The sequence below is a fragment of the Semicossyphus pulcher genome, unplaced genomic scaffold, assembly GCF_022749685.1.
Source record: "Semicossyphus pulcher isolate SPU_LCO1_2020_fin unplaced genomic scaffold, fSemPul1.0.p SCAF_12, whole genome shotgun sequence".
In the NCBI taxonomy this organism is placed as follows: Eukaryota; Metazoa; Chordata; class Actinopteri; order Labriformes; family Labridae; genus Semicossyphus; species Semicossyphus pulcher.
In genome coordinates, this window is record NW_027211626.1 from 24,483,306 (window position 1) to 24,510,627 (window position 27,322).

General features: G+C 40.1%; 2 protein-coding genes across 3 annotated transcripts in view; both read right to left on the bottom strand.

Moving 5' to 3' along the window:
- LOC138588333 (heterogeneous nuclear ribonucleoprotein L-like) overlaps window positions 1–9,491 on the bottom strand; it is a 38,476-nt gene extending 28,985 nt beyond the window's left edge. The window contains exons 1-2 of one of the 2 annotated variants that reach the window (XM_069658392.1): window positions 9,387–9,491; window positions 9,043–9,283 (exon numbers count right to left, since the gene is read on the bottom strand). In XM_069658392.1, the coding sequence (XP_069514493.1) occupies window positions 9,043–9,264 (222 nt within the window). In that variant the 5' untranslated portion in view covers window positions 9,265–9,283; window positions 9,387–9,491. Of the gene's footprint in view, window positions 1–9,042 lie in introns of both variants that reach the window. The other variant, XM_069658391.1, reaches the window with a different exon arrangement.
- A 6,269-nt stretch (window positions 9,492–15,760) lies between these two features.
- galm (galactose mutarotase) lies at window positions 15,761–24,269 on the bottom strand. The gene is made up of 8 exons (XM_069659067.1): window positions 24,080–24,269; window positions 23,153–23,307; window positions 21,217–21,330; window positions 20,336–20,428; window positions 19,743–19,824; window positions 17,770–17,920; window positions 17,495–17,669; window positions 15,761–16,327 (listed from the first exon to the last, which is right to left on the bottom strand). The coding sequence occupies exons 1-8, from the start codon at window positions 24,264–24,266 to the stop codon at window positions 16,250–16,252; spliced, it is 1,035 nt and encodes a 344-aa protein (XP_069515168.1). The 5' UTR covers window positions 24,267–24,269; the 3' UTR covers window positions 15,761–16,249.
- Between the last annotated feature and the right edge of the window lie 3,053 nt (window positions 24,270–27,322).

Here is a 27,322-nt window from a genome sequence, read left to right on the forward strand (position 1 = left end):
AGACGGTCCCATGCCCCCGTCATCATCCAGGGAGAGGAAGTGGAGAGGGTGGACTCACACAAGTACCTTGGAGTCCAAATCAACAACAAACTGGACCTGTCTCACAACACTGACGCCCTCTTCAGGAAGGGACAGAGCTGATCTTCCTGAGGAGACTCAGATCCTTCAGTGTGTGCAGCAGGCTCCTGAAGGCCTTCTACCAGTCTGTAGTGGCCAGCGCACTGTTCTTTGCTGTGAGGTGGCATCAAGGCTGGTGATGCTAACAGACTCAACAAGCTGGTGAGGAAGGCCCAGTCTGTGGTTGGGCTTGAACTGGACACTCTGGAGTCTGTGGCTGAGAGGAGAATGAAGGACAAAATTAAAGCCATCTTGGACAACCCCTCTCAGCCTCTCCATGATGAGCTGTGGCAGATGGGCAGCACATTCAGCCAGCGCATCATCCCACCAAGGTGCAGAGCTGAGTGCTCCTTTGTGCCCACTGCCATCAGACTGTACAACAGCGGTGAAAGCTACAGACTGTCATCGTGCTGAACAACCCCCCAACAGAGAGTGACTCTCACCACCTTCACTCCTCAGTGTCTCTACTGGTCTGTCAAATACTGTTACATCCTCATACTACTACGTAGCTCCATATTATACTGCACTATATTATGTTATTCTACATCTGATATGCTGTTTTTGCTGCTGTAAAATTCACGGTTATTGACTTAATAATCCCATATCATATTACATTATATACGTATACATACTGTAATATAATATACTGTATTTATTTGACACCTTTTATATTGCACCTAATTATTTCTCATTATTTCATACTTTATACTGCACCATTTCATATTGCTTAATGTTGCTGCTATTACCCATATATGTCACTTAATCTCATAACATGTGACTTTACATTGTGACTTATGTCACTTTTGTACCAGGTGCATATACCTCTTTTATTTTTATCTATTGTATTCTATTTGTACTTGCCTTCTTGCTACTTGTCTTTGTGCTGTTGCAACAACCTGATGTCCCCTCTGGGGATCAATAAAGTACTATCTTATCTTATCTTATACTCCAGTATACAATAATACCTTGATTGTGTAGTAATCGTGTTATGCCAGCAAATTACCAAGTACACTTAATGGATCAAATACGAGTTGGTCCTTGTTCATCCCCAGCTCATCATGCTGTAATTTCACAATAAGAGTGCAGTGCTATTTAAAATTACTTAATCCAAGATTAACTTAATCAAACAACTCAGTTCAAAGAACAAAACAGTAGCTCGTGTTCAGTGTTTAATCTTAACCTCAAGCTTAGTTTGGAGTTGCAGCTGACTTTTTCTCAGTGTGTTTAGGAGATACAAGCTATAATAGTAAGTGTTGTGGTGTGTGCGTTTAAGAGCATCAGCCTTCTCCAGCAGAGAAATGAGCTTCTCAAGCAGAGGTCTAACTTGGGCCAGCCCTTTCTCTAGTTTTCTACCCTGGTTAACATGACACTTAAGAAATAAGATTACTGCAGAAATCTAACAGTAAATAAGTTGTGCATGTAAACACACTAGCTGTAACTAAATATCCCTTTTAAGTAACCACAACCTTTACTGGTTAACTGAGGAAAACCTTTGATGGATTTTACAAACAACTTAAAACAGATCTGAATTTAAATGTGGGTCTTTGATGTAGCTGTACTACTATTACAAGGCTTGTTTAAATTATTGATATTTCTTCTTTTCCTTTCAGTGCTTTTGAGTTTAATGTCGACACTTGTAAAACATGACTGCCCCACCTCAATGTACAGTACATACCTAACTGTAAATAATGGTTGAAGCAATTACCATTCCTAAGTAGCCCATCCATCTTCTTAATCACCCTCTAATGATCAGATGCCGCGTGTTGTGTGTAACTGTGTCCTGGCATGAATACCTGAGTGTGGTTGGAAACTAGACTACATGCATGTAATGCTGATCACACAGCAAGGTGATACCACCTTCAGTCAAGACTGAGGCGACTCAGTGTCAGTAGAGGGGTCGTTTTTCCTTTCCTTTGGTTGTAGTCCCTCCCACTGAACACACATGAATAGATGTAAGGAAACTATGCAAGGAGAGAGAATGTTTAGGAAAAGTGTTTATGTGAAGCAAAGTCTTTCATTACTGAATTTAGACAAATAAACTTCATCATCAAAGTTATCAGCACTAGAAAATTAGTAACAATAGTGATTTATTTTTGTTTAAGCTTATATTGACATTGTTATGAAGTCATTTGTCAGTCAATGGCCATGAAAGGAAGTCTTTAGCCTTGCATTTCTTCGCCCCTTGTGCTGAGCAGATTCATTCAAAAACTTAGCTGCTAAATCTGAATCCAGTTGCCTGTGTTCATACAAGCTGAGTCCGGATTAGTAATTGAAGAACGTCATGTACCAGGCCTGTAAAAGGGTCAGATAATGCTTGGCCACATATGTATTCTCTTCAAGCAAGATTTCTATGGCAACAGTAAATGCCCTTGCCACAAGAGACATGTTTCAACAACAACAACAACAGGAGCAGTCAAGACAGGGGGGAACACAACCGCAGCAACGTGCAACCTGCTGGAGTAAGAACCAGAGATGTGGACTTGAGACTCGGTGGCTCGGACTCGAGTCACTGTTTTGCAAGTTAATTACTTGAGACTTGACTTGAGGAATGATGACTCGGATGACTTGCGTGTGTTCATAAGTTTGAAAGTTAGCTGTTAAATATAAAATGATATAATTCAATGTTGTCATGTTTCTATCAAGTATGTACGCAGCGCAAACTGGGAAACATGATCGGACGACTCAAAAAGCTGCCCCGTATGTGATTGTCATGATTGGAGGACTGGCTGTCACTATGGCAACACGCAACATTAAAATCCCCCGCTGCTTGATGTTTTTCCCCAAAGAGAAGCCTCATCAGTCGTACTCGTTACTACTCAACACGGTCTCAGAGCAGACCATCATCATGGCTGCGTCTGTGCCAAGATAATACAGATACAATTCATAGTCATACTTTTTGAACAGGTTATATAAATTGGCCAATAATATCCTAATTAGACAGGCTGCTGATACCTTGTCTTTTCTTTTTATAAATACCGGATACTTCAGGTAAGAGAACTTTATCTTGGGTGGAACAAAGTAACTTGACTCGGGACTTGAGTTTCCTTAACTAAGGACTCAACTTGACTTGACTAGCCCAAGAAAGAATGACTGGAGACTTGCTTGAGACTTGAGCAAAGATGACTTGGTCCCAACACTCAACACACCCTGTGCTTACTTCTGGTAATCATCACACAAAACTAATTCTTTAGTAGGTTTTAACTAACACATCACAAAAACAGCAATCATATTGATACCTGTAGGATTTCTAACTCACACATGAGCTACATTGCATGCCATTACAAGCCAAGACATAAAAACTGGAATATCGCCGTCAGGTAGAAGGCATACATCTTTTCCTCAGATTGAGCTGTCTGAGTCCAAAACATTTCTTCATATCTCGGCAGTTCAAACTAATGTTGTTATTCCCTGAGGGAAAGAAGCGTGGAACGTTTCTTTATGTTGTAGAGTGACATGGTACAGCTATATGCAAACCTAAATGTGGCAGTACCTTGTGTTTACTTTGATGGTCAGGGCCTCATGGATACCTACATGCTGGTGCAACAGTCCAAGGAGGCATTAATTAAGATTCTGCAATCAAAGTGCACACAAGGCTGGTCACATAAGATGCATATATTAACAACTGGCTACTGGTTGTCACATGACTTATCATACAGTGTGATGTCCTGGGCCTTTCCTGTTACTAAGCCAACAGTCTGCAGACTGGTGCACACTGAGCAAATGAGTAAATATCCCATGTTGTGCTACACGATATCTGCTTCATAGCAGGGGACATCCTAGATGCTGTTTAGGATGGTAGGGACGTTGCTGTGGTTCCATAACCACATTGCAAGAACAACTTATTTGAAGACTCTGGGGAAAGTAGGGCCTTGGGCACAACCAACATACTTCATGATAAGCTATGTGTCTTTGGGGGGTGCAGGATGATTAGTCTTCCAGCCGCAGTCACTTTGTTGAAAAAACTGGCTTCACTGAGAAACATCTTGCTCATGATCTAGCTAATGGTCACTAAGTCTGGTTTGGGTTTAATGGCTTTTTACTACTATAAGAACAATATCAGATACATTTAAAGCCAGCTTCAAAACAAAAAGTCCAGACTCATGTCAAATTGTCAACAGTCTAATCTAGGTAATTTGGTAATCCACGCTTAAAGAATTGGGCCAACGTTAAAGAAGTGCATCGGGTCATCATGGAGTCCTCACATGAATAGAAAGACAAATGTGTCCATGCGTGTGTGTAAATGTGTGAATGTGGCAATCTAGAACATCCTGTCAGTGAGAAGGGAAACACAGTGGCTGACACAGTGTGGTCAATGACTGTCACATGTTTAGATTACATCCTTCTACTGGAACCTAAAAACTCACTTCTTTGTGTACTCATGCACATAGCTGCATTTACAATACACATTTCTTCCTGTTACATTCTCCTAAATAAACATCCCTACACTCTGTTGATAAAAATCTGGCCTGAAGGAGCTGCAAAAAAAAAAAATCTAACTGCGGTGTGTTTGCGGAAGATCAAATCTTTTGCTCCGATCTCTTTCAAGTCTGACACCATGGCTGCACTTGTATGTACTACCTGCAGGACATAGCCACAGCCATATGGCTCTGAGTCCTGTCTCACTGCTGTGTAGCAGTGCACTCAGTGACTCACTCAGTGAGTGTTCCTCAACTTAAATGTCCTTAATTAGAAATTACAAATAATTATTGCAGACCATGGTATTTTAATTTGCACAACTACAACTTGCTGTTTGAAATTCCTCAAGCGTGTACATTTGAAACAATTTATCTGATCCTCATGTTAAGAAGTGAATACATTGAAATGTCTTAACTAGATGTTGAAGCATTTTTGGAGTTAATATGTAAGTTACAGTACTGAATCAGTTGAAGTGCAGTGGTTGATATGTCAGCAGAATGTGAAACACTGCACTGAGCTGCAGTCCGGATAATGCTGGATATTTCTCAGAGCACTTGAACTCTCATTTGAAGCAGTAAGAAACAAAAGCAGCTGAGATGTCAGTAAACATGTAAGACTCTTCACCACCACACAAATTGATGGAAGTTGCCTGCTCATCACCTAATCGAGTTTGAACTCTGTGTTCTTGGGCAAGTGTTGCCCAAGGACGCTTCCACATGCTTCTGAGCAGCTCGGGATCTTGAGTAGTAGACGACCTGCTTCGTCCCCGGAGCTACAGGTTACTGTTGTGGAGTAAGGTTATGTTAATGGGCAACATTTTTAATAATCTGCTTTATTACAAATGTTAATGTGATTTTTAATTAGATTTTTTCCCTACTTGAACAGAATATTAAAGCTCTGCTTGCACTGAAAAACAGAAGTGATAGACACTGCAGCTGCTATTTGACAAATCAAACCTCTCTCTCTCATCTTTCAATCAATCAACCTGCATCCTGTACTACGAAGTAGGGGTGCGCAGTATACCGGTTTCACACAGTCACCGGTGTCACGTTCTGCCATGATAGGGATTTTGCAAACAACAACAAAACCGTGATAAACACAAATGTTTTTGTACGTTTCACATAACTTAACAGGAAAGGTCCGCCTGAGATCACACAGCGCATCTGGGGCGTCTGTGGCTCAGTGGTAGAGTCGGTCGTATTTCAATTGGAAGGTCGGAGGTTCGATCCCCAGCTCCCTCAGGTTACATGTCAAAGTGTCCTTGGTCAAGACACTGAACCCCACATTGCTCCTGGTGGCATAGCCAACGGGTATGAATGTGATAACTGATTGACAGTTGGGCACTTTACGTAGCAGCCTCTGCCATCAGTGTATGAATGTGTGAATGTGATATGTAGTGTAAAAGCAGCTTTGAGTGGTCGCAAAGACTAGAAAAGCGCTATATAATTACAGTCCATTTACCATCTCCTCTGCAGAAGCTGCAGCCCTCATATAGGATGTCGGTGGGAAGACTGAGTCAGACGCACAGTTAGGCGAGTCGGCTTTTCAGTAAATGTGTTCCATTCCCCGCTGCTGTTTAACACTGTGGCCACATGAAAGATCACAGAGCAAGGTGTTGCGAGGTGGCTTCACATGCGTCACACACACACGGCATGAGGTTGTGCGTTTGGTGACAGGAAGTAGGATCCATGAGTTTCGTTTCTGAAAGTTACCATCACCGGGCTGGTCACGCTGATTAAACATACATTTGAACACCGTTAGAAACGGTAGATGACGAGTAACACAGTTGCAGCCCACAAGTCTACTTGTAGTCGCTGAACCAAGTGTGGGAAAAGTAGGAGGGATTGTTGTTTTGTAAAATAGAGAATAGACTTTAAAGTCCCAAATAATATTAAGTATAATTTTTTATTGTTTATATGTACACGAAAACACATTGATGTGTTCCCTTACATTAACAATAGAGAAAAAAGAGTTGGAATCATGTTTTGAGTTTTCATTTCGTAATACAGCAATATAATACTGATATCGCCAAAAGGGAAAGAAATACCGTGATATAGGTTTTAGGTCATATCACCCACCCCTACTATAAACCTATATAAAAGACCTGAGACAGGAAAAAAAACAAAAACGTCATATGCCATGAAACCGCCAGAATATAAAAGATATGCAGATTTTTGGTCATAGCGCCCAGCACTACTAATAAACAAGTTCAACACATCACGGGTATCTTTTGGTTATCTGGCTTCAGGAACCCTAACAAAGGAGATCGCGCTAAGCAGTCACACAACGCTGGTTATCAACTCCATAAGTCAGGGCCAGGGTTTCCATAAGCGTGTTCACATAAAAGGGGGGTTCTTTGCAGTGTATGACTTCTGCCGTCAGCTGATTTTACAAACTCAAAGTGAAGAAAAATATGAAGAAGTTACATGTAATCCAGACTAAAATCTACTCAAATGCAGATAGGACAACCGTCAGAAATTAAAATTGCGAAATTAATCAATAATATCACTGCTCCATCATTATATATACCATACATATTGACTGTGCTTTTATCAGTCTCAGTTGTAGATGTATGTGTATCAGTAAGGCATGATGAACATCTTTCATGAATATATTTCTCTCTCCTCCCTCGCGATCTGCTCACTGAGCTCTTGGACATGATTGGTCAGTACGTAGTGTTTAGTACAGGTTGATCTCTTATCTCAAACATAACTTGCTCTGGAGCAGGTTAGAAGTTCAGCCGAGCTATCTTGGCGATCTACCCCCATAAGAAGTGCATCACATTTGTAGTATGAAGTCACCTGACATCTTAGTTCTTACTGTTGCAACCAATTTTAATGGTAAATGGGGTAAATGTTACCTGTTATTCTTAAAATGATAGAAACAGACTGAGAGAAAGTTGTGATTGAATCAAATCATCACTGGATTTGTCAAATCACTCCAAAATACATGTGCATTTTAATGATTCCATTTAGCCTTTCCCTGGTCTGACCCCAAATATGAACTCAGACACAAAGGCTGCCCCATCTACACGGGGCTCTTTCAATCCCTGAGCTCAGATCGGAGATTAACAATGACCCAGAAAAGGAGCAGCTATGTAAAGCAGTGTTGTTATTCATGGAGTACTCTAGGAATTATGAAATTTTGATTTGAAATAAGACCTGCCACTAAAGTCATGTGACCTGGTGAAGCAAAGGGCATCACAAAAGGACAGCTGAGAGCAGGGTATTAAATAAGCACCTCCCAAATACAGGGTAAATGTTGGCTGTGGCAGGTAAGATATCATTTCTTCCCTTCCAATTCTCCAGTGGTGTTCAGGGACACATTCTGAAGCTGAGGAGGTATAATAACAAACAACTTGCTTTTCTTCTGTTGGACTTTTTTTTTTACAGGAAGTGTGTTAATACAAGCGCTGTTGCCAACATTGACCATTACCACCGGCAACCACAGGTGTCAACAAAAATCAGTTGGAACTGTTGCAAACAAATCTGAACATTAAAGCTGCGATGTGTTACATGAGATAACTTTGTCTTTGTTGTGAAATGTGATGTTGGCATCAGACTGGAAAGTTGTGGTATAGAACCCTTGGGACCCCAAGTATATGTCAGTGGGCTGGTACTGTAACCGTTCCATTGATTGTAAGGATTTTTGAAACCCCGCTTGCAACTGCAGTGTATCAATTGAAAGCTAGGGTCATAAACAGAAAATAAAGACAGAATAAGCTAGATTTTGAAAGTTTCCAACCATAGAAACACTATTGATACACGAGCGAGCGCTTGGGAGAGGAGCACACGGCCAACGCTGTCAGCACCGACTGTGTCCGACAACTTTTCTTTGCCATTCTTATGCAACCAACTTGTTAGCTTTAAACTGTGGAAGACTGCATGCATGTGCAATTTGTGCTTTGCAGCTAGGCAGGTGCATAGGTAGTACAGATATACAGTATGTGTCGTCCAATTATTTGAATGAAATGATTGGATAGACTTGTTCAAGGCCTGCAATAGCCACTGAGCATTTGATTTACTGAGTTCTGTCAGGATTTAGGGAGACTTTAAACAGTCTTTCTAAAATTAAGTTAGTTACTTTAACCCTCAATACCTACAGTGCAACTAGATTAATATCACAATTAACTAATATTTCTCATACTTAAATATTGTAGGTAATTAACCATAAAAAGTTGGACAAAATAAATATTACTAAATTCCTGTCTCTATTTCTAAATGTATTTTGTTTGTAATACAAGTGAATATATGGTTTAATATCAGGTATCCTAGGTTATCTTAGTTATAATGCATTAATGATCCATTGCTGTTTGGGGAAAAAAAGCTTTTATCTTGCAATCCACATCCTGTTTGTGAAGACCAGTGCTGACATTAAGGGACCTGTAGCGTGTGACAGATAGGAGATGCTTGCTCACTGACACAATGACACGGATGCGCGCACACGCACGCGGTCGTCAGTGATGCTGTGCTGCAGGGTAACGTTAGATAATATTTTTGCGCTCCTTACCCTCCGTCCTGCTCCGTATTGGTTGGCACTCCACCGGGCCCGGTTGTCCACAGCTGACTCTCCGTTACCGGTCAGCGAGCCAGTGTCCGAATCCTCCCCCTCCTCCAGCTCCTCCTCCCCCTCCTCTCTCTCCTCCGTCTCCCTCTCCTCTGTTTTTAGCCGCTTTGCCGCCCTTCCGTAGTCCCCTTCCTCGCGCTGCCTGGCTCCTTCTACCGTCGACATGCTCGCGGCTCCGGTGAACCTGTTGGAGAACGCGACAGTGGTTGTCTGGAGCCGGTCAAACAGACACGTCCATGTCCATAAATTATCCTGTGGTGTCTCCTCGTTAAGCAGCCGCCTTGTACCTGTGTCTTCTTGTTCGCCTGTCCTTGTCACAGTCTGTTACCTTGCTCTTTATCGTTCTTCAATACCAGTGATTTTTTTGTGGAAATGTGAGTGAACTGGACATATCCCGCCCCGTACCGTTCTCTCATTGGTCAATGTGGTCCTGCAGCTTGGAGAAACGGCACATGATTGGACGTTGTCAGTGCGTCAACAGACAGTTCTCCACACGCTGCAGAGGAGTGCGCAGAGAGGGGGCATGGAGGGGAATGGTGGGCTAGCAAAAACCGAAGGAGACAGATTTAGACCATAGGAAACAGAGAAAGAGACACTGTCAGCTTGAACGGTTAGATGCTGCATCATTTAGAGTATACTTGTTATTCTCTAGCCTATGTCCATTGTTTTACTAATTTTCACAATAAATCAGTATGCCAACTGTATAAAGCATTGACAGTAGCCTACCTGAAAGCTCAGAATATTTTTCTTTGGCTTTAACGTCCCGAAAAAAGGCCAAGACAAGTTTATTAGAGACAAATGAAGCTAAGTTTTCACACACCACCTTCTAAAATTTGGGGGATTTGGCCAATCATATGAATATATAAACTGTCTGTTTTAGCACTGAAATCGACAAGAACTTTTATTTCACTATGTCTTTGTGTCTTGTTTTAGTGTTTGAGTCTGTGCCATAATCCCTACAACAGGTAAAACTGGGATGAGTAAGGAGGGGGAGCCCTAGCACCTGGGGGTTGGGTGTACCCTGTGGTGGCGTGGGGTGGGGATTACAAGTTTGTCTAGCCTGCATGTAAAAGCACCAATGCTTAGACATTTATACATTTGGAACAAAAATCCATCAGCTATCGAGCAATTATGAAACCAAGCTGAACATCATACTAGTATAGTTTTCAGCTTAAAGTGACATGTGAAAACAGAATTTTGCAGAAGTCTGATTAAATCTGCCATATTGTTAACAGCATCTGACTCATCAGTGTGGTTAGAAGCTTATTTCCTGTAATGGGAACGGAGTCACAGAGTTTAAAACTTTAGATTGTGATTCTTTAATGTGTGTACCCTTTCAAAGACTAAATGTCACAGCAAGAATAATACTACGGATGCATTGGCATGTAATGTTATTGGCTGATAATTACTTTTTAAACAATATCTGCATGGGCCCAAAACGGGCAACAATAAAATAAGAGCCTTGATAAGCAGGCTTAAATGTTGCTCACTTAATGCGACTTAACTTTTCAGATGATCTCATGCATTCGTTACACTCTAATAGACAGAAACCGTCTATTATGTAACATAAATATGGCATATTTTAACCAAAGTTTGAATACTTTTCTTATTTAAGCCACGCAAACTTCTGTATTTCAAAAGCACTATATTGCATCTCTGTATCTGCCCTAAGGCCATCACAAGAAGAATAGGTATTACAATGTGTTACAGGAAAGATCAGGGTGTGGAATTAAGTTCTTGAACGGACAGATGTGCAATCCAGCTTACCAATCACTAAATAGTAAATCAATAATTTTTTTTGTCTGAATTCTACAATCCACTTTTACATCTACCAGCATTTGGCAGGTGGCTGGAGCTAATTTCCACCTAGGGGAAACCTTGATGGTCCCTGCAATAAGGGAGGGGGTAAATATGTGGATATCTCTGCAGTGTCATCGGCAAACATTAGATGGAAAATATCAGTGTTAAAGATAGAGGCAGAAAAGTCATATTGTGCATCCCTAAATAATTCAGGTAGAATTTTTAGGATTAATAATGGTTTCATTCCAGTTAGGTGCATGATGGCTCAACATGGTTGAATTACCTAGAAAACCTAATACAAAAGAGCCATAATTACCCTGTGTGAAGGGTCAAATATCTTCCTTGAGAGAACAGGCCATTATCATGGAACATTTTTTATTTTCTTATCCTGCTTTTGCAGTTAGTAAAAAAGGAATCAACATATTCGCTCACAGCACATGACATCAGGACACTATGTGTACCATCAAACATGAATCAGGTGCAACTTGGTCATTCATCGGATAAAAATGAATTTGTCCAATACTTTTGTATATGACCAAATACCTGCAGAATGAAAGTCATCACTATCAGCCTTAGCTGTACTAAGGGGTAAGGGCTGCTTAGCACCTGTTACCACAAACAGTCTGAGCTAAGATGGTGACCATGATGAGCACACCCGATCATAGTGGTGGGGAGGAAGTAATACAATGATTCACTCAAGTTAAAGCAGTATTAGCTCACTATAAAAATGACGCTTAAAAGTCAGGTTTACTTTTCTTATGCTGCTTTGGAAGTTGATATAGTATTCAAAGCGTTTAAAAGTCAAGTTAAGGTGGTATTCTATATTATTCTTATTCTCAACTAATACCATGTGCAGACTCTTGTTGATGTTGTTGATGATGATGATTTAGAAAAAAATACAATCTGCGATTCTATAAAAAAGTGTCATAGAGCACCAGTATTGTCCAAAAACTAGTGAGTACTACTGAGTCGCCCGTTCTATCATCACCATGAACACAAACACACACACACGCACAATGGTTATTTAAAGTCAATAGAATATCTCCTCCTGTTGAGTAAAGTTTGTGCCAAACTGGCGTGTAATTTTAGGAAAATACTGTTTTAAAAAATACTAAAACTATATATAGTGTTTTAATGGCTTCAGTAGGATCCAATAAGCATGGTTGGGGTCTTTCTTGTGTACTGCCAGCCGATACCTCTGAAACCACAAACTAACATGCGAAATAAAGATCTTGTTTTTAATAAAAAGCAAGTTGAGTTGTGCTAATCATGGTGTAGAGTGCTTTAAAAAAGGTCCTTGCAGAAATCTTGCATGCTTCAGGAAGTGTTAGTGAGTCAACACAGTGTCACAAGGTTGCAGCCTGTTCTCTTGCGAAATGCATACATGGGGTTTTACATTAATGGGTTCATATGTTGTGCAGCCTGGGAGTGTGGTCACTAACGGAGTAATGCAATATAAGAGAGTTATTTCCTGTTCCTCCCCATCTAACCCCTTAGACACATTTAATCTTCCCCTGTATCTCGTCTTTCCCACGCTGCATGTTTTCACAAGGACGGCTGTGATTCAGATCAACTTTTAGGCAGCTTTGCCTGTTGGACAAGACTGCACCTGAAAGAGGAGACTATTGAAATGATCCACTGACTTAATTCCTTAAAAAAGGGTGTGATTCACACACACACGCACACACACACACACACACACACACACACACACACACACACACACGCACATTTATAATGGTTTGAAAGTGGACAGGGTAAAAGTGTCAATAATAATATCAGCTTACATACATACAAAACTGAGAACATTTATTTTTGTTTGTAATTTTTCCTTCCTTGGCAGCATCTAGTAACCTAATATTTTAAATCACTGCCACCGTTAATGTGGCATGTGTATAGGTCCAGTTTGACATCAAAGTATGGAGAGATTTTAAAGCACAGGCGGCCTTATAGTCAGGGGCCTTTAGCACTTAGAGGCATTTGGCCTTGCTCAAGTTCACCTCAGGATAGCTGGAGGTGAGCTGGCACCTTGAGCACGAACTGGTGAATAATGGCCTTCACCTCGAGTGTAGCACACAGCTAGGGCTGTGGTGGTGCTAGCAAAATTATTCATTGAAAAGTCCATGGTGTGGACTGTTTTGTGGCTGTCACTTCACTATTCCACTGCGTTGCCAATTACACTGTTCTCAAGTCACCAAGGTCAGCCGAGATTGGTGTTGGTGTCAGTTTAAAGATGAATAAACAGGGGGCGCTGTTTAGCTCAGTCGGTAGAGCAGGCGCCCCATGTACAGAGGCCACAGTCCTCGTCGCACTGATTGCAGGCTCAACTCCCAGTCTGCCGATCATTTGGTGCATGTCACCCCCCACTCTCTACTCCCAACATTTCCTGTCTATCTTCAGCTGTCCTATAAATAAAGCCAAAGGCCAAAAAAATAATCTTTAAAAAAAAAAGATAAATAAATGGATGCATACAGGGAAGAGTGGTTATGAATAACTGTCCATCGACATCTAGAAAAGAGTTTCTCACCTTCTCACCAAAAAAACAAGTTGTTTTTTCGTATTAATGCAGAACATTAAAGCAGCTCAGTGCATTGAACTTCATTGTGATATTTAATTTAGCATACTTTTGCCATATCGAAATGTTCTGCTTATCAATGTCAGAAAATCATTTTGTAGAATTGATTTAAATAATCTCTGTACTCCAACCTCAGAAACACACGAGGCTGGCTCAGCAGGAAGCAGAATACCCACAATCTCTGTTTTAAAGTGTCCAGCTATAACAGCAGAAATAAACATGGTTACGCCCTTGTGCAGAAAATGTTACCTTTTGATAATTACCACATTCATTACATCAGGAGGGTGAATTTCATTTAGCTCATCTGTTTAAACTATATTAAGGCATAAAATCATGCATAATTATGGGTGTGGCAGCTTTGAGTGACAAGAAGGTGCATGCTGCTAGCTGCCTGCATGGTGTCGCCTCAGACAAGTCGAGGCGCTGAACGTGACTCATAGTGTTGTTGCCTTTGAAATGAAATCAGACAAATATCACATTAATGGCTTGCTGTGCAGTTAATTGCATGACAGACAGACCATCCTTAAAGTCTGTGCTCCTGCTTTTTGGTGTGTGAGATTCTAGTATTTACATGTTAGCACTTATTAGCTGGTAACTGTGTTATGACGATCACCATAATGCTTAACTCAAGGCTACTAAATGGCAGTCCACAAACCAATTGGTTACATTACAGTGGCTACAACCTCTTATATACTGAAAAATCTATAAGAAGAAAATAGCATTCAATTCACCACAGCCAGATTTCTGCTAGATGCTACTTTACATTCACAATCTGCTTGACATTATCATCAGTCTGCTGTTGCTGGAGAGGTAATGTGGGTGGGCAGCCTATAGTATCTGCATGATTATCTGCATAAGACTAAGTACAGCTACGGAGCAGTATGAAGCTACGTTAGCATACACACAAACCACCGTATTTCAGAGGAGTGACCATGCTTCATTATCAGATTGGTTAACAAGCTCTTGTCCTCAAAGGGGTAGTTTGGATTTTGTGAAGGAGTATACTTCTAATTGTGAGTGGATTACCTACATTAGACTTTAAAAACATTTAAAAAGGTTTCCCAGCTAAAGCTATAATAAACTTTCAACCATTAGCCAGCTGGTTGGGTTAAATTCAGTCCAGTGTGACCTTAGTTCATTGCATGATTTGTAATGTAATAAAATCTCACTTTCATACAGTTTGTTCCCTGTGCAGTTTCACATGCACAGTTCCAGTCTCTTTCTCATACTGTTACAGAGCGGAGCTAAGAGCCAGGTTCTCCCTCCCACTCACCACCTTATCACTTTCTGTTCCCTGCCGCACGCTCTCTCTCCCAAACATCAGTGCTTCTTTTCTACATTGTGCATTAAGGCGTGTGTTGTTCTTTGGGTTGATTTACACATACACATTTGTCTGATTTGTGTGGATGATCACATGAAATCCTTCAGTGAGAGTCACAGACCTGTAAATCAATAATCATGTATTATTTAATGTATGACTAAAAGGGGCAGATAGTGGGGATAGTTATCCTGATCAGCGTCAGGATGGTAACACACACACACACACACACACACACACACACACACACACACACACACACACACACACACACAAACTGTATTTTTTGAAACTACAATCAATACAGCAGATTTAGCCACTTATAGTCATTTATATTTTATTTTAGTTAATTGTGGTGGGATTGATTTTAGTGATTAGAAGTTAAAAAACAAGGCTGCATTAATGTCATACACATTATACTGTAAAGCAAACAAATAAGCAAGAAACAGAAAATCCAAAAAAGGAACCAGTTAATGGTGGGAAATAAACAGCTGAAGTGAACAACCCGAGAAGTCGGTGATGTAAGTGTTCCTCTCTCTGTGTCTGTGGCATTGTTAACTGTGTGAATCAGAGCCCACAAGCCTGCTTGCATGAAATTCAGCTGCAGTTTCACACTGCTCACTTTGAAGGCCGTCTCACACTCGAACAGGAACGTCAGGAAGCTACACAGCCAGCCAGTGTTTTACTGAGCCCTGTTTTCTGTTCCTTTCTCCAGCTCTGGGACTGTAAGGCACACAACTTCTGTCACGTTTCATGAAATCTCAGATTTTGAAAGCCTCTCTGAGTGCAGATAAGAGGTTGCCATGGCAACACAACACGTCTCTTGGCAAAGGAGTAGGATGCCCTCTCACCCAAACTTGCCTCCTCACCTAATATTCTAGGAATAGTTCAGCTTGTGTAAAGATGTTGAACACACATTATGTGAATTATGTTGCATAAAGTAAACAATGTGTACAGTCTGACTGATATGATTTCTTTTATTACATGATTAGGACAGATGGACCACAAAAAAATCAACGAACAGGGACCCATCTGATGCTACAAAGAACAGATTGGAACAAATAACAATAGCTAAGTTAAGTAATTAACTTTTAATAACTTTTCTGTTCAATTACACATAGTATCATGTGGGATTATTGCACAGGATCAAACTAAAAGCAATGTCTATGTTCATATTATGAGCATCATTTCATTGCCTGACACCTTACATGTACGAGCTGTAATTATTCTGCCTGCAAAGCCTGTTATAACAGTAGGGGATTAACTTCTTTACATGAAAATAAATCTTCATGAAATTACACAGTGAAACAGTCAAGAACTGAAAAAGGAACTCCTGCACTGATTTGTACATGATTATAGCATACTCATACTCATACACTGAGATAAAAACGTCCTCATTTTCCACTCAAAAGCACCCAGATTTCTTCTCTGCTGTCCCACTGTTGGTTAAGTTCAGATCAGATGGTGGTGAAGGTGTAACGGGTGACATGTCGGTAGACCTCACCAGGATGCAGAAGACAATCAGGAAACGAAGCCTAAAGACAAACAGACAGACAGACAGACAGAGACAGAGGGACTGTAAGGAAATGTTTTATTCTGATTTCATTCATTCTGTTTTCACATCTTTAGACACAACTTTATTAGGTTCAGTAATAATTTCTAAATCGTCAACCTTATATGGCGTTGCCTGCAATATAGACAGGGCTGGAGACATAGATAAAAATAATGGAAAAAAATAATCAAAATGATTTGTTATGCAAACCTAATCTAAAAAGCATTAAATAAAACAGCTGCTGTCCTTGTTTGTTTTTATCACAGAATTCTGGGAGTCGCATGATTATTTTGACCTGGAGATGAAATGTTTGTGGGGCACCTTGTCACAGTTTGGTAGGAGTTAACAGCACTTTTTGTTCGCAACCCTTTTTCTTTTCTTTGTCAATGAGTTTAGGTTAAAATATTTTTCTTTCTTGGTTGGGGAAGGATTGTTATTCTGTTAGGCATGCTCAACTCGGAAGTTTAAATAAAGTGTTTCTCAGTATTCTTCAGCTGGCGTGGGGTGTCATACAACATGTTATGTCTGGGTTGCCTTTTAAATTGGGGCGTAACACTTGGCTTTCAGCATAAAACAAGCACTTAACAGCCCCCTTAAGGCTACAGGAGGCGTTTCAGGTCAGCTTAAACCATACTGTATACCCAAAAATCAGAGACCTTTACAATCTGGTTGACATAACGTACTCTCAATCTTTAGACCCTCCAATCTCCAAATACTGTGCGATTAATCCTCCTTTCGTAAATGTAACAAGACTAGGTCAAAATCTAGTATGTGACCGCATCAGGTCAATGTGCGCACGGACAGCAGAGGAGCAGCCCTGCCTACTCCCCAAACAAAGTATCCAGAGCCGTATAGACAGAGAGTTGCGTCAGTGGCGGTCCAATATGCTCCATGATCCGCCATTGCGATGTCGCAACTATCTCTCTCTCTCTCTCTACGACTGCGTCACTCACTCAGTCAGGCAGTTACTCAGTCAGTCACAAAGAGACCCATGTGTAGGGCTGGACCCGGCGGTCAGCCAAAAAATAAATGAATGAATAATTATTACTCTGTGTTTGTAATCACAGTCTTTGATATATATTTATATACAGAACAGAACAATCCATACATCAGCTTTGTATGAGTGAGTTTCAATCTATTATCATCATACCTGATTGACAGCATCAGGCCAATTCTGTGACTCAAGACAGAAGGAGCTGTGCTTCCCGTACTTAGACCCGCCCTTTCCTGTCATGGAGCCATCCAGATAGTTGGCTGTGTAGAACTGGACTCCAGGTTGGCTGGTAGAAACCTCCAGGACACGCCCACTGGCTGGGTGACACGCTCTGAGATGAAGGAAGAAGTTTTCATAGCACACTTTACAAAGCCAGTGGTATGTGTGTTGTGTTGTGTTGTGTTTTTAAGAAAAAGACTTCTGCAGCAAACCTGGCAGCGTGCCTCTCTGCCCAGGCATCTCCAGGTGATGACAAACAAAAGTTGTGGTCAAACCCTGGACCTGGAACTTCCTTCAGGCGAGGGCCAATCAGAACAGGCTTTCTGAGGTCAAAGGGAGTGCCTTCCACTCCTCGGATCTCTCCTGTGGAAAGATAAGGTCCTTGATTGGTGATTCTTCCCCTCTGAGGGCCATATGGTTTTTAAAATATTACATGGTAATCCGTGTTGAGGAAAATCTTGAAGGATAGCTTCTAGTGTATGGGACTGACATTAAAAAATAAACATAAAAAACACTTGCATTGTATTGTGACGAGATAATCAAATCATGTCACAGTTTTCCACATTTGTGTCGTCCTGACAAACATTTCAAAGCAAACCATAATTGAAACAATATGTTCCACTCTTTAATAATGTACAGTATGAATGACATAGAAGTGGTACTGAACCCACTGTAACCCTGTTTGTGCACCAAAAGATGGACTTAGAATCTGTTGCACGTATCACTGCTCTTTGATACAGGTGTGAGTCACAGACTGTACACAGTTTGAAAAAACGTTGTGGTGCATGCAGATAGTTCTTTTACATCAATTTGAAACGTGCTATGCACACTTTGGTCAATGAGGCTCCAGCTAAGACATCTGGTTTGACCAGTCTCCTCCTACTACTGTCTGAACTGTTTTGTGTTATTCAGCAGTCATTTCTGAGCTGCTGCACTGTGATAATAAAATCTATAATTTTATAATGACAACAGCTCTGCTGCGTATTTAGCTGTATTGTCATTTAAATCAATGACTAGAGAGAAATTTAGAGGTAAGTGAAGGATGGAACTTCACTGCCACACAGCCCCCCAGTGGGCATCTTGTGTCATTGTTTTGGAAAAGTTCTTTTTTTTTTCTACCTGTAAAACACCAAGCCAGCATTTTCATTAATACCCCTTCTAGTGAGTGTATACTGTTGGACATTGCTTTCTCAGCTCTCACTCTCAACCTAACATCCTGTTTTGGATTTCACATGCAGGAAGCACTGACCTGGGGAAATAGGCAGGACCAGCTTGCCATGACTCAGGCACAGCAGTATACTTTTGATTGTGCATAGCACAGAATTGATTCCATAATTTTAGCACCTACCATAGATTTCCATTCTAACACAGAGTCTGTGATATGAATGAACATTAGTCTTCCTTTCTCCAAGCTATTTGCAGAGTAATGAGAATGTTTGTCTGAAAGAGCATGAAGCAACATACTCCTCCACAAAAGTACAAGTGGTAATGGTTCAACACTTAAATGGTGAACATATACTGTAATGTTTAAACTGTCCATAATAGACAGTGAAAATGTATCCACAGAGTAAATGAGGACTAAACTTGCAGTTCTCTACAGCATTGGAGAGAAAGAGCCAGGAAGGCTGCAGCGCAGACACACAAAGATCTCCCTCCACTCCTAAAGAGCTATTTATTATTGTATCTGCAGTGTGTGGCTGCTCTATCAAGTACCCAGAAATGGATAAGAACATTGTAGAGTAGCTTGCTCTTATGCTGCACACTAGTCAAGGAATTACCTTCAAAACACGTGACAGCTTGATGATTTTTTTTCTCCCAGAGAGAGTTCAAAGTTCTGATAAAAAACTTGAAGAGTACATTTGCTCCTCATAAGCTGGAATTTGTCTGTTTTTTCACGTGCTCTAGTTTACATTTTCTCTAACTTTGTAATAGAGTTCTATCTAGGCCATGTCTCCCTTTAAATAGGGATTTTAATCTAATGGGACTTTCTGGTTGAACACGAGTTTATAAAAAACTGTTACAAAAAGTTATTAGTTTGTTATTTTAGAATAGCCAAACAATATATTCTAAGTGTTATCAGATCTGTAAAAGAGCATCAACTACTAAGTGACAAGCAACTACCACAACAAAGCAGGCATTGTGTTGATGGAGAAAATAGTACAAAAAATATATATATATATTTTACCAGTGGGAATAGTTGTGTCATCCACAGGCAGGTAGGACTGAGCATTTATGGATACTTGATGGTCGTAGATATCCGCTGCCCCCTGAACACACACACACACACACACACACACACACACACACACACACACACACACACACACACACTTAACTCACCTGTTTTTCACCTCCCTTGCTACAGGTTACAGGTGTGATCCACAGCACACTTAGAAGGTACAGACACTCACTTCTCTGAGGATGCATTTTGTTTTCAGATCTCTCTTGCAAAAGATATCTTGATTGCAATAACTTTTTATGAATACAGCTTTACTAACTAACTAATTAATTTACTTTCTATTAAATACTGTACTTTAACTCACTCAAACAACCTCATCTTTTCCCCTGTGTTACCTCCTTTTTCTCTCCTCCTTTCTGTGGCAAAAAAAATCTCCCCTCCTCCATTAAATGGGATCATATTCAAGCGTGAATTAAAAGATCGGCCCCTCATGTACTCCACTTTTCTGATATCTTACTTCCAAATTCTCGCCAGTATTCTGTATTGAAAATGCAGCACTGATATAGTGGGTGATCATACAGCTAATCATGTGCTCTTACCTGTCCAGCCAGGTTAAAGTAGGCGTGGTTGGTGAGGTTGATGGGGGTGGTTTTGGTAGACCGAGCTTGGTATTCAGCAGTTAGTGTTTCCCCCTAAACACAAAACTCAAATCTTACTGAACTGACATCTGTAAAATATTAGAATACACGCAAAATCATTTATAGTCAACTGTTTATTAGGGGGGCTGCACAGTGGTTCAGTGGCTAGTACTGTCACAACACTGGTTTGAATACCTGTTTGGCTGAGGGGGCCTTTCTGAGTGGAGTTTGCATGTCCCACAGTCCAAAGACATGTACACTACCAGTCAAAAGTTTGGACACACTTTCCCATCTACTTATATGAGAAAATGTGTCCAAACTGGTAATGTATGTTAGGTTAATTGGTGACTTTAAATTACCCGTAGGTGTGAATGTAAGTGTGAAAGGTTGTCTCTATGTGTAAGCCCACTGACTGATTGACTGGTGACAGGATAAGTGGTATAGAAGATAGATGGATGTTTATTAGGGCCAAAAAGCCAAGGGAGAGGGTATTATTTATAGATTTAAATCATATTTTTTTTCAGAAAAAAAATATAATCTCGAAGAGTATCCAAGTTTCTTTGACCAAAATGTATGATCATAAACCCCCTGCCTCCCCCTGCGTCGTATTTTATTCCCCATAACTATTATATGGTGTCGTATGTTTGGGTTCTTTTCAGCAGAACTATTAAACAAGGGACAAATAATTCAAAATGGCATTTCACAATGTGTAAGAGGAACAAAGGAACTTTTAATTTGGACAAATACTGTAATTACTCAACATCTTTCAAATCATCAATCACCTTTTTAATCGATGGATTGGAGCTCATCATATATGATTATTTTGAAGAAAGTGTGTTTACCTGTAGGGTGTAGGAGACAGAGACCTGAACTTCTCCAGGATAACCCTGGTCTCCATCTGGACTTGTAAGACCAAGCTGAACACCACCTTCCACTGCTGTAGCAATCCAGACAGCCTGAAAAGACAAACACATATAAATATACAGGATAATAAAGTTTATACATATATATTATAAAGTTGTCATGTTAGTGATCAATAACATTCTATTCCATTAAGTATAACCACCTATCCTAGCAAGTTGAGAATAAACCAAACCTGGGGGGCCCTCTAAGAAAACATTAATCAAGTTAGGGTTAGCTCTTCACATTAATTAACAGGGAAGGACAGAAGCAGCAGGGACATAAAGTCTGATGGGGACTATAGATGTTAGGAATTTTAGTGTAAACATGATCCGGAGTATTTTCACGCTTGCTCAGCTGTGGACAGGCTGCTGGAATTTTGGAAAGATTTCAGAGTTCTGTTTGATCAAAATCACAGAGTAAGATAAAAAAATACCATCCTGTCCTGTCCTGTGAGACTGCGCTGAATCCCCTCAAGCAGTGCAATTATAAACTTGTGTTTGTTTTACTCTCAAGCAGCTTGATCTTAATTAGATCAATACATAAAAGCCACTGGACATCTGTCACACAAAATAACATGCAGTGCTAGATGCATGGAAAAGACACACACATACACACAGGCCTAATAGTAAACTAGTTCTAGCATCTATATGTGTGTGCGTATGTATATGTGGTAGTTGCTGAAGCAGCTAACTCAACCCTTAATAATTATCCAATCCAGTGTATATTTAAGCCCTCAGGCCAGATGAGCAGACAGCTGCTCAACACACAAAGCCTCATTGATGCAGTTCGTTTGAGCCACAATCTGTGTGTTAATGGAAATCTGCTGAATGTCATTATGGCGTTTGTCAAGTGATTATGGCAATGGCAATAATAATGTTTCTCTTAGACATTCTTGTCCATATGTTGATAAGTGATCCACCACTTTGATCCAGACTGAAAGACTTTAACTTTTATGTCAACTATCAGTTTGGTCCAGGCCTCCATGGTCAACAGGGGAGGAATCTCCTGACTCGTCCTCTTTCACCACTAACTTAAGTTTGGTTAAATTTACTGTGAGGAACTTTTTGTCGATCTTGGCAACCCCTGTGGACAAAGCAGTACATCTTTTCTCTGTGCTGATCCTGTCCTGAACATGTGTCAATAGTGGCTTATAATAAAAAAGTAATACTCGTTAAATTTGAATTGTAATATTGTGCTGCAGAGACGTCCTGGCCTACACATCATACACAGACTTGAGTATCAAATATCTTCATTTGGTACAGATCGTTCATAAATAACAACATAATCATTTAAATATGTTTTTTCAATGAAAATGAGAATAATGATGTAAAAATGAACATTCCCTTTAATATCGCAAATCATATGGAAATTGCAATTTAAGTCAAAATAATCGCAATAAGATATTTTTTTCACATAACTCAGACTTAATCTGACTTAATGTGAACAGCATGGTTTACAGCAGCAAGCAACTGTATCACAGTTAGAGCAAACACAGAACAGCAAACAGTCTAACTACTATCTTTTATAGATTACAGGTATCATGGAGAGAAGTGTTGTCTTGCCATTCCAAATGCTTGCAAAGCCTGGCAGGACATATTAAGCTGTATGGACAGATGCTCGATTCAATAACTGCATGAAAGGCTAATCATGGAAAAATACAGGCACAAACAGACTACCATGCCTCAGTCTTATCCAATGGAATATTAGGATACATTATTCACCTGTAACTCGGGGGGGAAACCTATCGAGTCAGGGAGACAAATGGTATTTCACCACCGAGGTTTTACAGAAATTACAATAAACTTTTGAAAAGCTCATTCCAGTTATTGAAACACACACACACACACACACACACACACACACACACAGTCTCACCTTATTGAAGCCCCGCAGCCCTCCATGCAGTGCATTAGGTCCATTATTGACATCTAGTTGGTACTCTTTTCCCTCCACTACAAAGCGGCCGCGTGCAATCCTGTTGGCCACCCGGCCCACCACAGCTCCCTGGTACCGCCTGTCTGACACATAACCTGACCACACACCACAACCACGCACAGGTTATTCTCATCCATCTACAACAATGTGATACAGGGCTTAAATCCACCTTACATGCTCTCACTCGCTCTTTATTTGGACACATCTCCCACATCTCTCAATGTTGACACAAATGCAAGTTCATATCGCATTTCCAAAACTTCTACGCTGTAGTTCTTTGAGCAGAGATTTCTCCCTCAAATCTTTCGTGTGGGAAAGTCCAGCTTTGCTCAGATCAGAATCATAGACAGTAAGTCTAGTAAGACAGACAGATAGTTTGCATAGTTTTTTTAAAATTATTATTTAATATATTTACTTAAAGCAGGATTATGTGTTTGTTTCACCTTAACAGTTTTAGAATCCTTTCGATGCTAGGCCTATACTTGTACCAGGGAGAAGGGCTACTCTTTTTCTGCTGCTCCATTCCTTGAACACCTGTTCTTTCACTATGTAACTCTGGTTGGCCTGTGAGAAATGTGTAACTCTTCCCAGCATGACTTTCTGGCAGCAAGCCCTGAAGACAAACTTCACCTGTTATTATTAAAAATATACATTCTGCATAATGTTGCTTAAACACCGAGAATATATAACTTATAGGTACACTGGATGTTTTTCATGTGTTTACATACATTTATGTCACTGTACAGTGCAAACATGGTTCTATAACTTATTTAAAAATTGTTATAAAACATATTTTTGGGGACTATTAATTCAGTCTATTGCTATTTGAGGCAAAAAACAAAACAAAACAGGCACTTTCCCTCCTACCTTCCAGGTCATCAAAGCCCAGGACTACATCTTCCATCTGACCATCCTTCCCCCTGCAGCACACAGACCTGATGATCGCACCCAGGGTGATAACCTCCACCCGCAGCTGGGAGGACTGGAGGACCCACATGTCCACACTGGGGAGGCCGGGCACCTCTCCCCACTGCTGATGGCTTACCTCAGTCATGTTGGACCTGACAACAACCACCACAGGGCAGTATAGAACAGGACATCACATTCACGTCATTGGAAAAAATTGGCGATTTGTTAAAATCTCTGTGACAATTACTTATTATTTCCAGGCTAACGCATAGTATTACAGTATGACTTATTGAATGTTTGACCATTTCGAGGCACTAGTCTGTGAATTTCAGTTTTATTTACAGACAACACGAAGGATGTACAAATTCATCCAAACAGTTAGGGTGAAACATTTTTAAAAAGCCAAAATGTGTTGTCAAATGATGGTGAGCACGATTTTCAACGTAATATGTAACACCGTTTAACACAAGTACAAATTAAGTACAATAATATATATCCGGAATTAATATCCGGTACATATAAATTATGAACTTTTGAAAACAACAACATATTTCCGCAGTCAGCGAATAAACATATCGAGCGATTGATGCAACAACTGCGGTTCGTTGAGTCTCTCACCTCAAAGAAGTTTATGAAAGTGTTAGCCCTGAGCTTTGAAACTGGACATGTTTATATTCGACTTCCGTCTTCTTCTTTTTCGGGTTTTAATGACAGTAAGCAAAATCACGTCACCTACTGGACTGGAGTATGGAGCAGCAGATAACCCAAGTATTTTAAATAATTATAGGCCAATATCTAATTTATCAGTACTGACTAAAGTTCTTGAATCTCTTGTGAGTGAGCGACTAAAGGATTTTTTATACACCAATGACATTTTATCACCTTATCAATCCGGTTCTAGGAAAAAGCACAGCACAATCACAGCAACACTGAAGGTGGTAAATGAAATTTCCATTGCACTTGACAAGAAGCAACATTGCGCAGCTCTTTTCATTGATTTGTCCAAAGCTTTTGATACAGTTGACCATGATGTGCTAAAGCATAGACTCTTGAACTCAGGACTGTCAGAGGAAACGGTTGCTTGGTTTGCAAATTATCTCACAAATCGGTCACAATGCATTAGGTACGATGGTCTGTGCTCTGATATGGTAACTGTCCACAAAGGTGTGCCACAGGGCTCTGTATTAGGTCCACTCTTATTTACAATTTATGTTAACACTCTAGGTCAAAATGTATCGAATTCAAATTTCCATTTTTTTGCTGATGATACTGTTGTTTACTGCTGTGCAGCAACTCTTGCACAGGCCATTGAATTATTGCAGAATGCTTTTATTATTGTTAAAAAAATACACTGTTTGAGCTGAAACTTGTTTTAAATGCAGATAAGACCAAGTGTATGATGTTTTCAAACTCAAAGAATGTGTCACAATGTGTGCTTTTTGTTGTCACTCGTGATGGAAAACAGATAGAGCTTGTTCACTCGTACAAATACCTGGGTATTTTAATTGATGACTCCCTTAATTTTAAACCACATGTGCTGCACCTGGTGAGAAAGCTGAGGCTAAAACTGGGTTTCTATTTTCGTAACAAGTTGTGTTTTTCTTTTAATGTAAAAAAGCGTCTTGTTGCTGCTACTTTTTTGCCTGTGTTGAACTATGGTGATCTTTTGTATATGCACGCCTCTGCTCAGTGTCTTCATATGGTTGATACAGCTTACCAAGCATCCCTGAGGTTCATTACCAACTGTAAAGGTCTGCTTCCACACTACCTATGTGTTTTTATCACGCAGAAAAGTGCTGGACAATATTTGCTGCGTTCTCGGGACTTCATATTACTCTCTGTCCCAAATGCCTGGACAGGAATTTGGAAAAGGGCTTTTGGATATTCTGCACCCTCAGCGTGGAATTTGTTGCAGAATGACTTGAAACTGAAGGAACTACTCTCGCTAAATGCTTTCTAATCTAAAATGAAAGCCTTAGAGGCAGATTCCATAAGATGTCGATGTCTTTAAATTGCCTGCTTGTATGACTTTATTTTTTAATTTGTCCCTGTTTGTGCGTCTGTCTGCAACTTTGTGTTTTTTGCTGCTGTCTTGGCCAGGTCTCCCTTGAAAAGGAGATTCTTAATCTCAATGGGACTACCTGGTTAAATAAAGGTTAAATAAATAATAACCAACTGCTGTCTTGTTTATTGGCGGATCGCAAATTAGCTAAAATGTGCTTGTTGACTCTGTTAGTAGGAGTGGGGAGATTTACTCGTTCATCCTTTTAGTCCTTCCCTTTCCTTCCATTTTAGGTACAAGTTTTTATATCTTAGTGCCTTCCTCACTGCATTTTCGTACAGTGCTAGGCTAAATAATGTGCTCAACATGCTCCAGAGTATTAAATATAATATATTAAGGTCACTCTTCGATCATGAAACCCTCCTTTGAACAGCTTTACATAAAAAAAACACCTGTAAAACTAAATTAACGTCTTGGATGTTAATACTTGTTCTTGAACTCCTGAACTTATATAGCGCTTTTTTAGTCTTTGCAACCACTCAAAGCTGCTTTTACACTACATATCACATTCACTGAAGGCAGGGGCTACCGAAAGTGCCCAACTATCAACCACTTATCACATTAATACCCATTGGCTATGCCACCGGGGGCAATTTGGGGTTCAGTGTCTTGCCCAAGGACACTTCATCATGTAGCCTGATGGGAGCTGGGATCGAACCTCTGACCTTCCAATTGAAGGACGGCCGACTCTACCACTGAGCCACAGCCGCCCCTTCATCTTTTAATGTCTGGATCTGGATCAATTTGTATAGTGTTAAGAACATTGTGTGTGTTTCTACCACAAGAGCTTGAGATTTTACTGATGAAAAACTCCTAAGGGCTGAATCTCAACCACACTGTAAATAATCGAATTAGTTGACCATAAGATACAGTGAAGGAAAAAAAATTACAGTAATGGTGACGCTTATGCCATTTCTTTACCGAACCTTAACAGGAAACAGTGTAGTTACTGAAAAATTAGTTCTGTCCAGTACAACAACAAAAAACAAAAATGTTTACAATAATCTCTTCAGAAAATATGAACAATTCTAAACAGTCAATTTGTCTGTCTATGGTATATCTTATAAATTACAGCAAGCCCATTATCAGGGATCTTATATGCTGATTATTTGTTGTCAGAGTTTTATATATTGCTTTTT

Bases quoted from the DNA above. Each gene is read 5' to 3' on its own strand.
- galm (XM_069659067.1), bottom strand. From the start codon at position 24,266: ATGACTGAGGTAAGCCATCAGCAGTGGGGAGAGGTGCCCGGCCTCCCC. The intron at 23,308-24,079 runs GTAGGAGGGAAA...GTGTGTGGTCAG, and splicing joins GGGCTTTGATGACCTGGAAG to GTTATGTGTCAGACAGGCGG. The intron at 17,670-17,769 runs GTTTGCTGCAGA...CCTTCATCTCAG, and splicing joins GCAGAGAGGCACGCTGCCAG to AGCGTGTCACCCAGCCAGTG.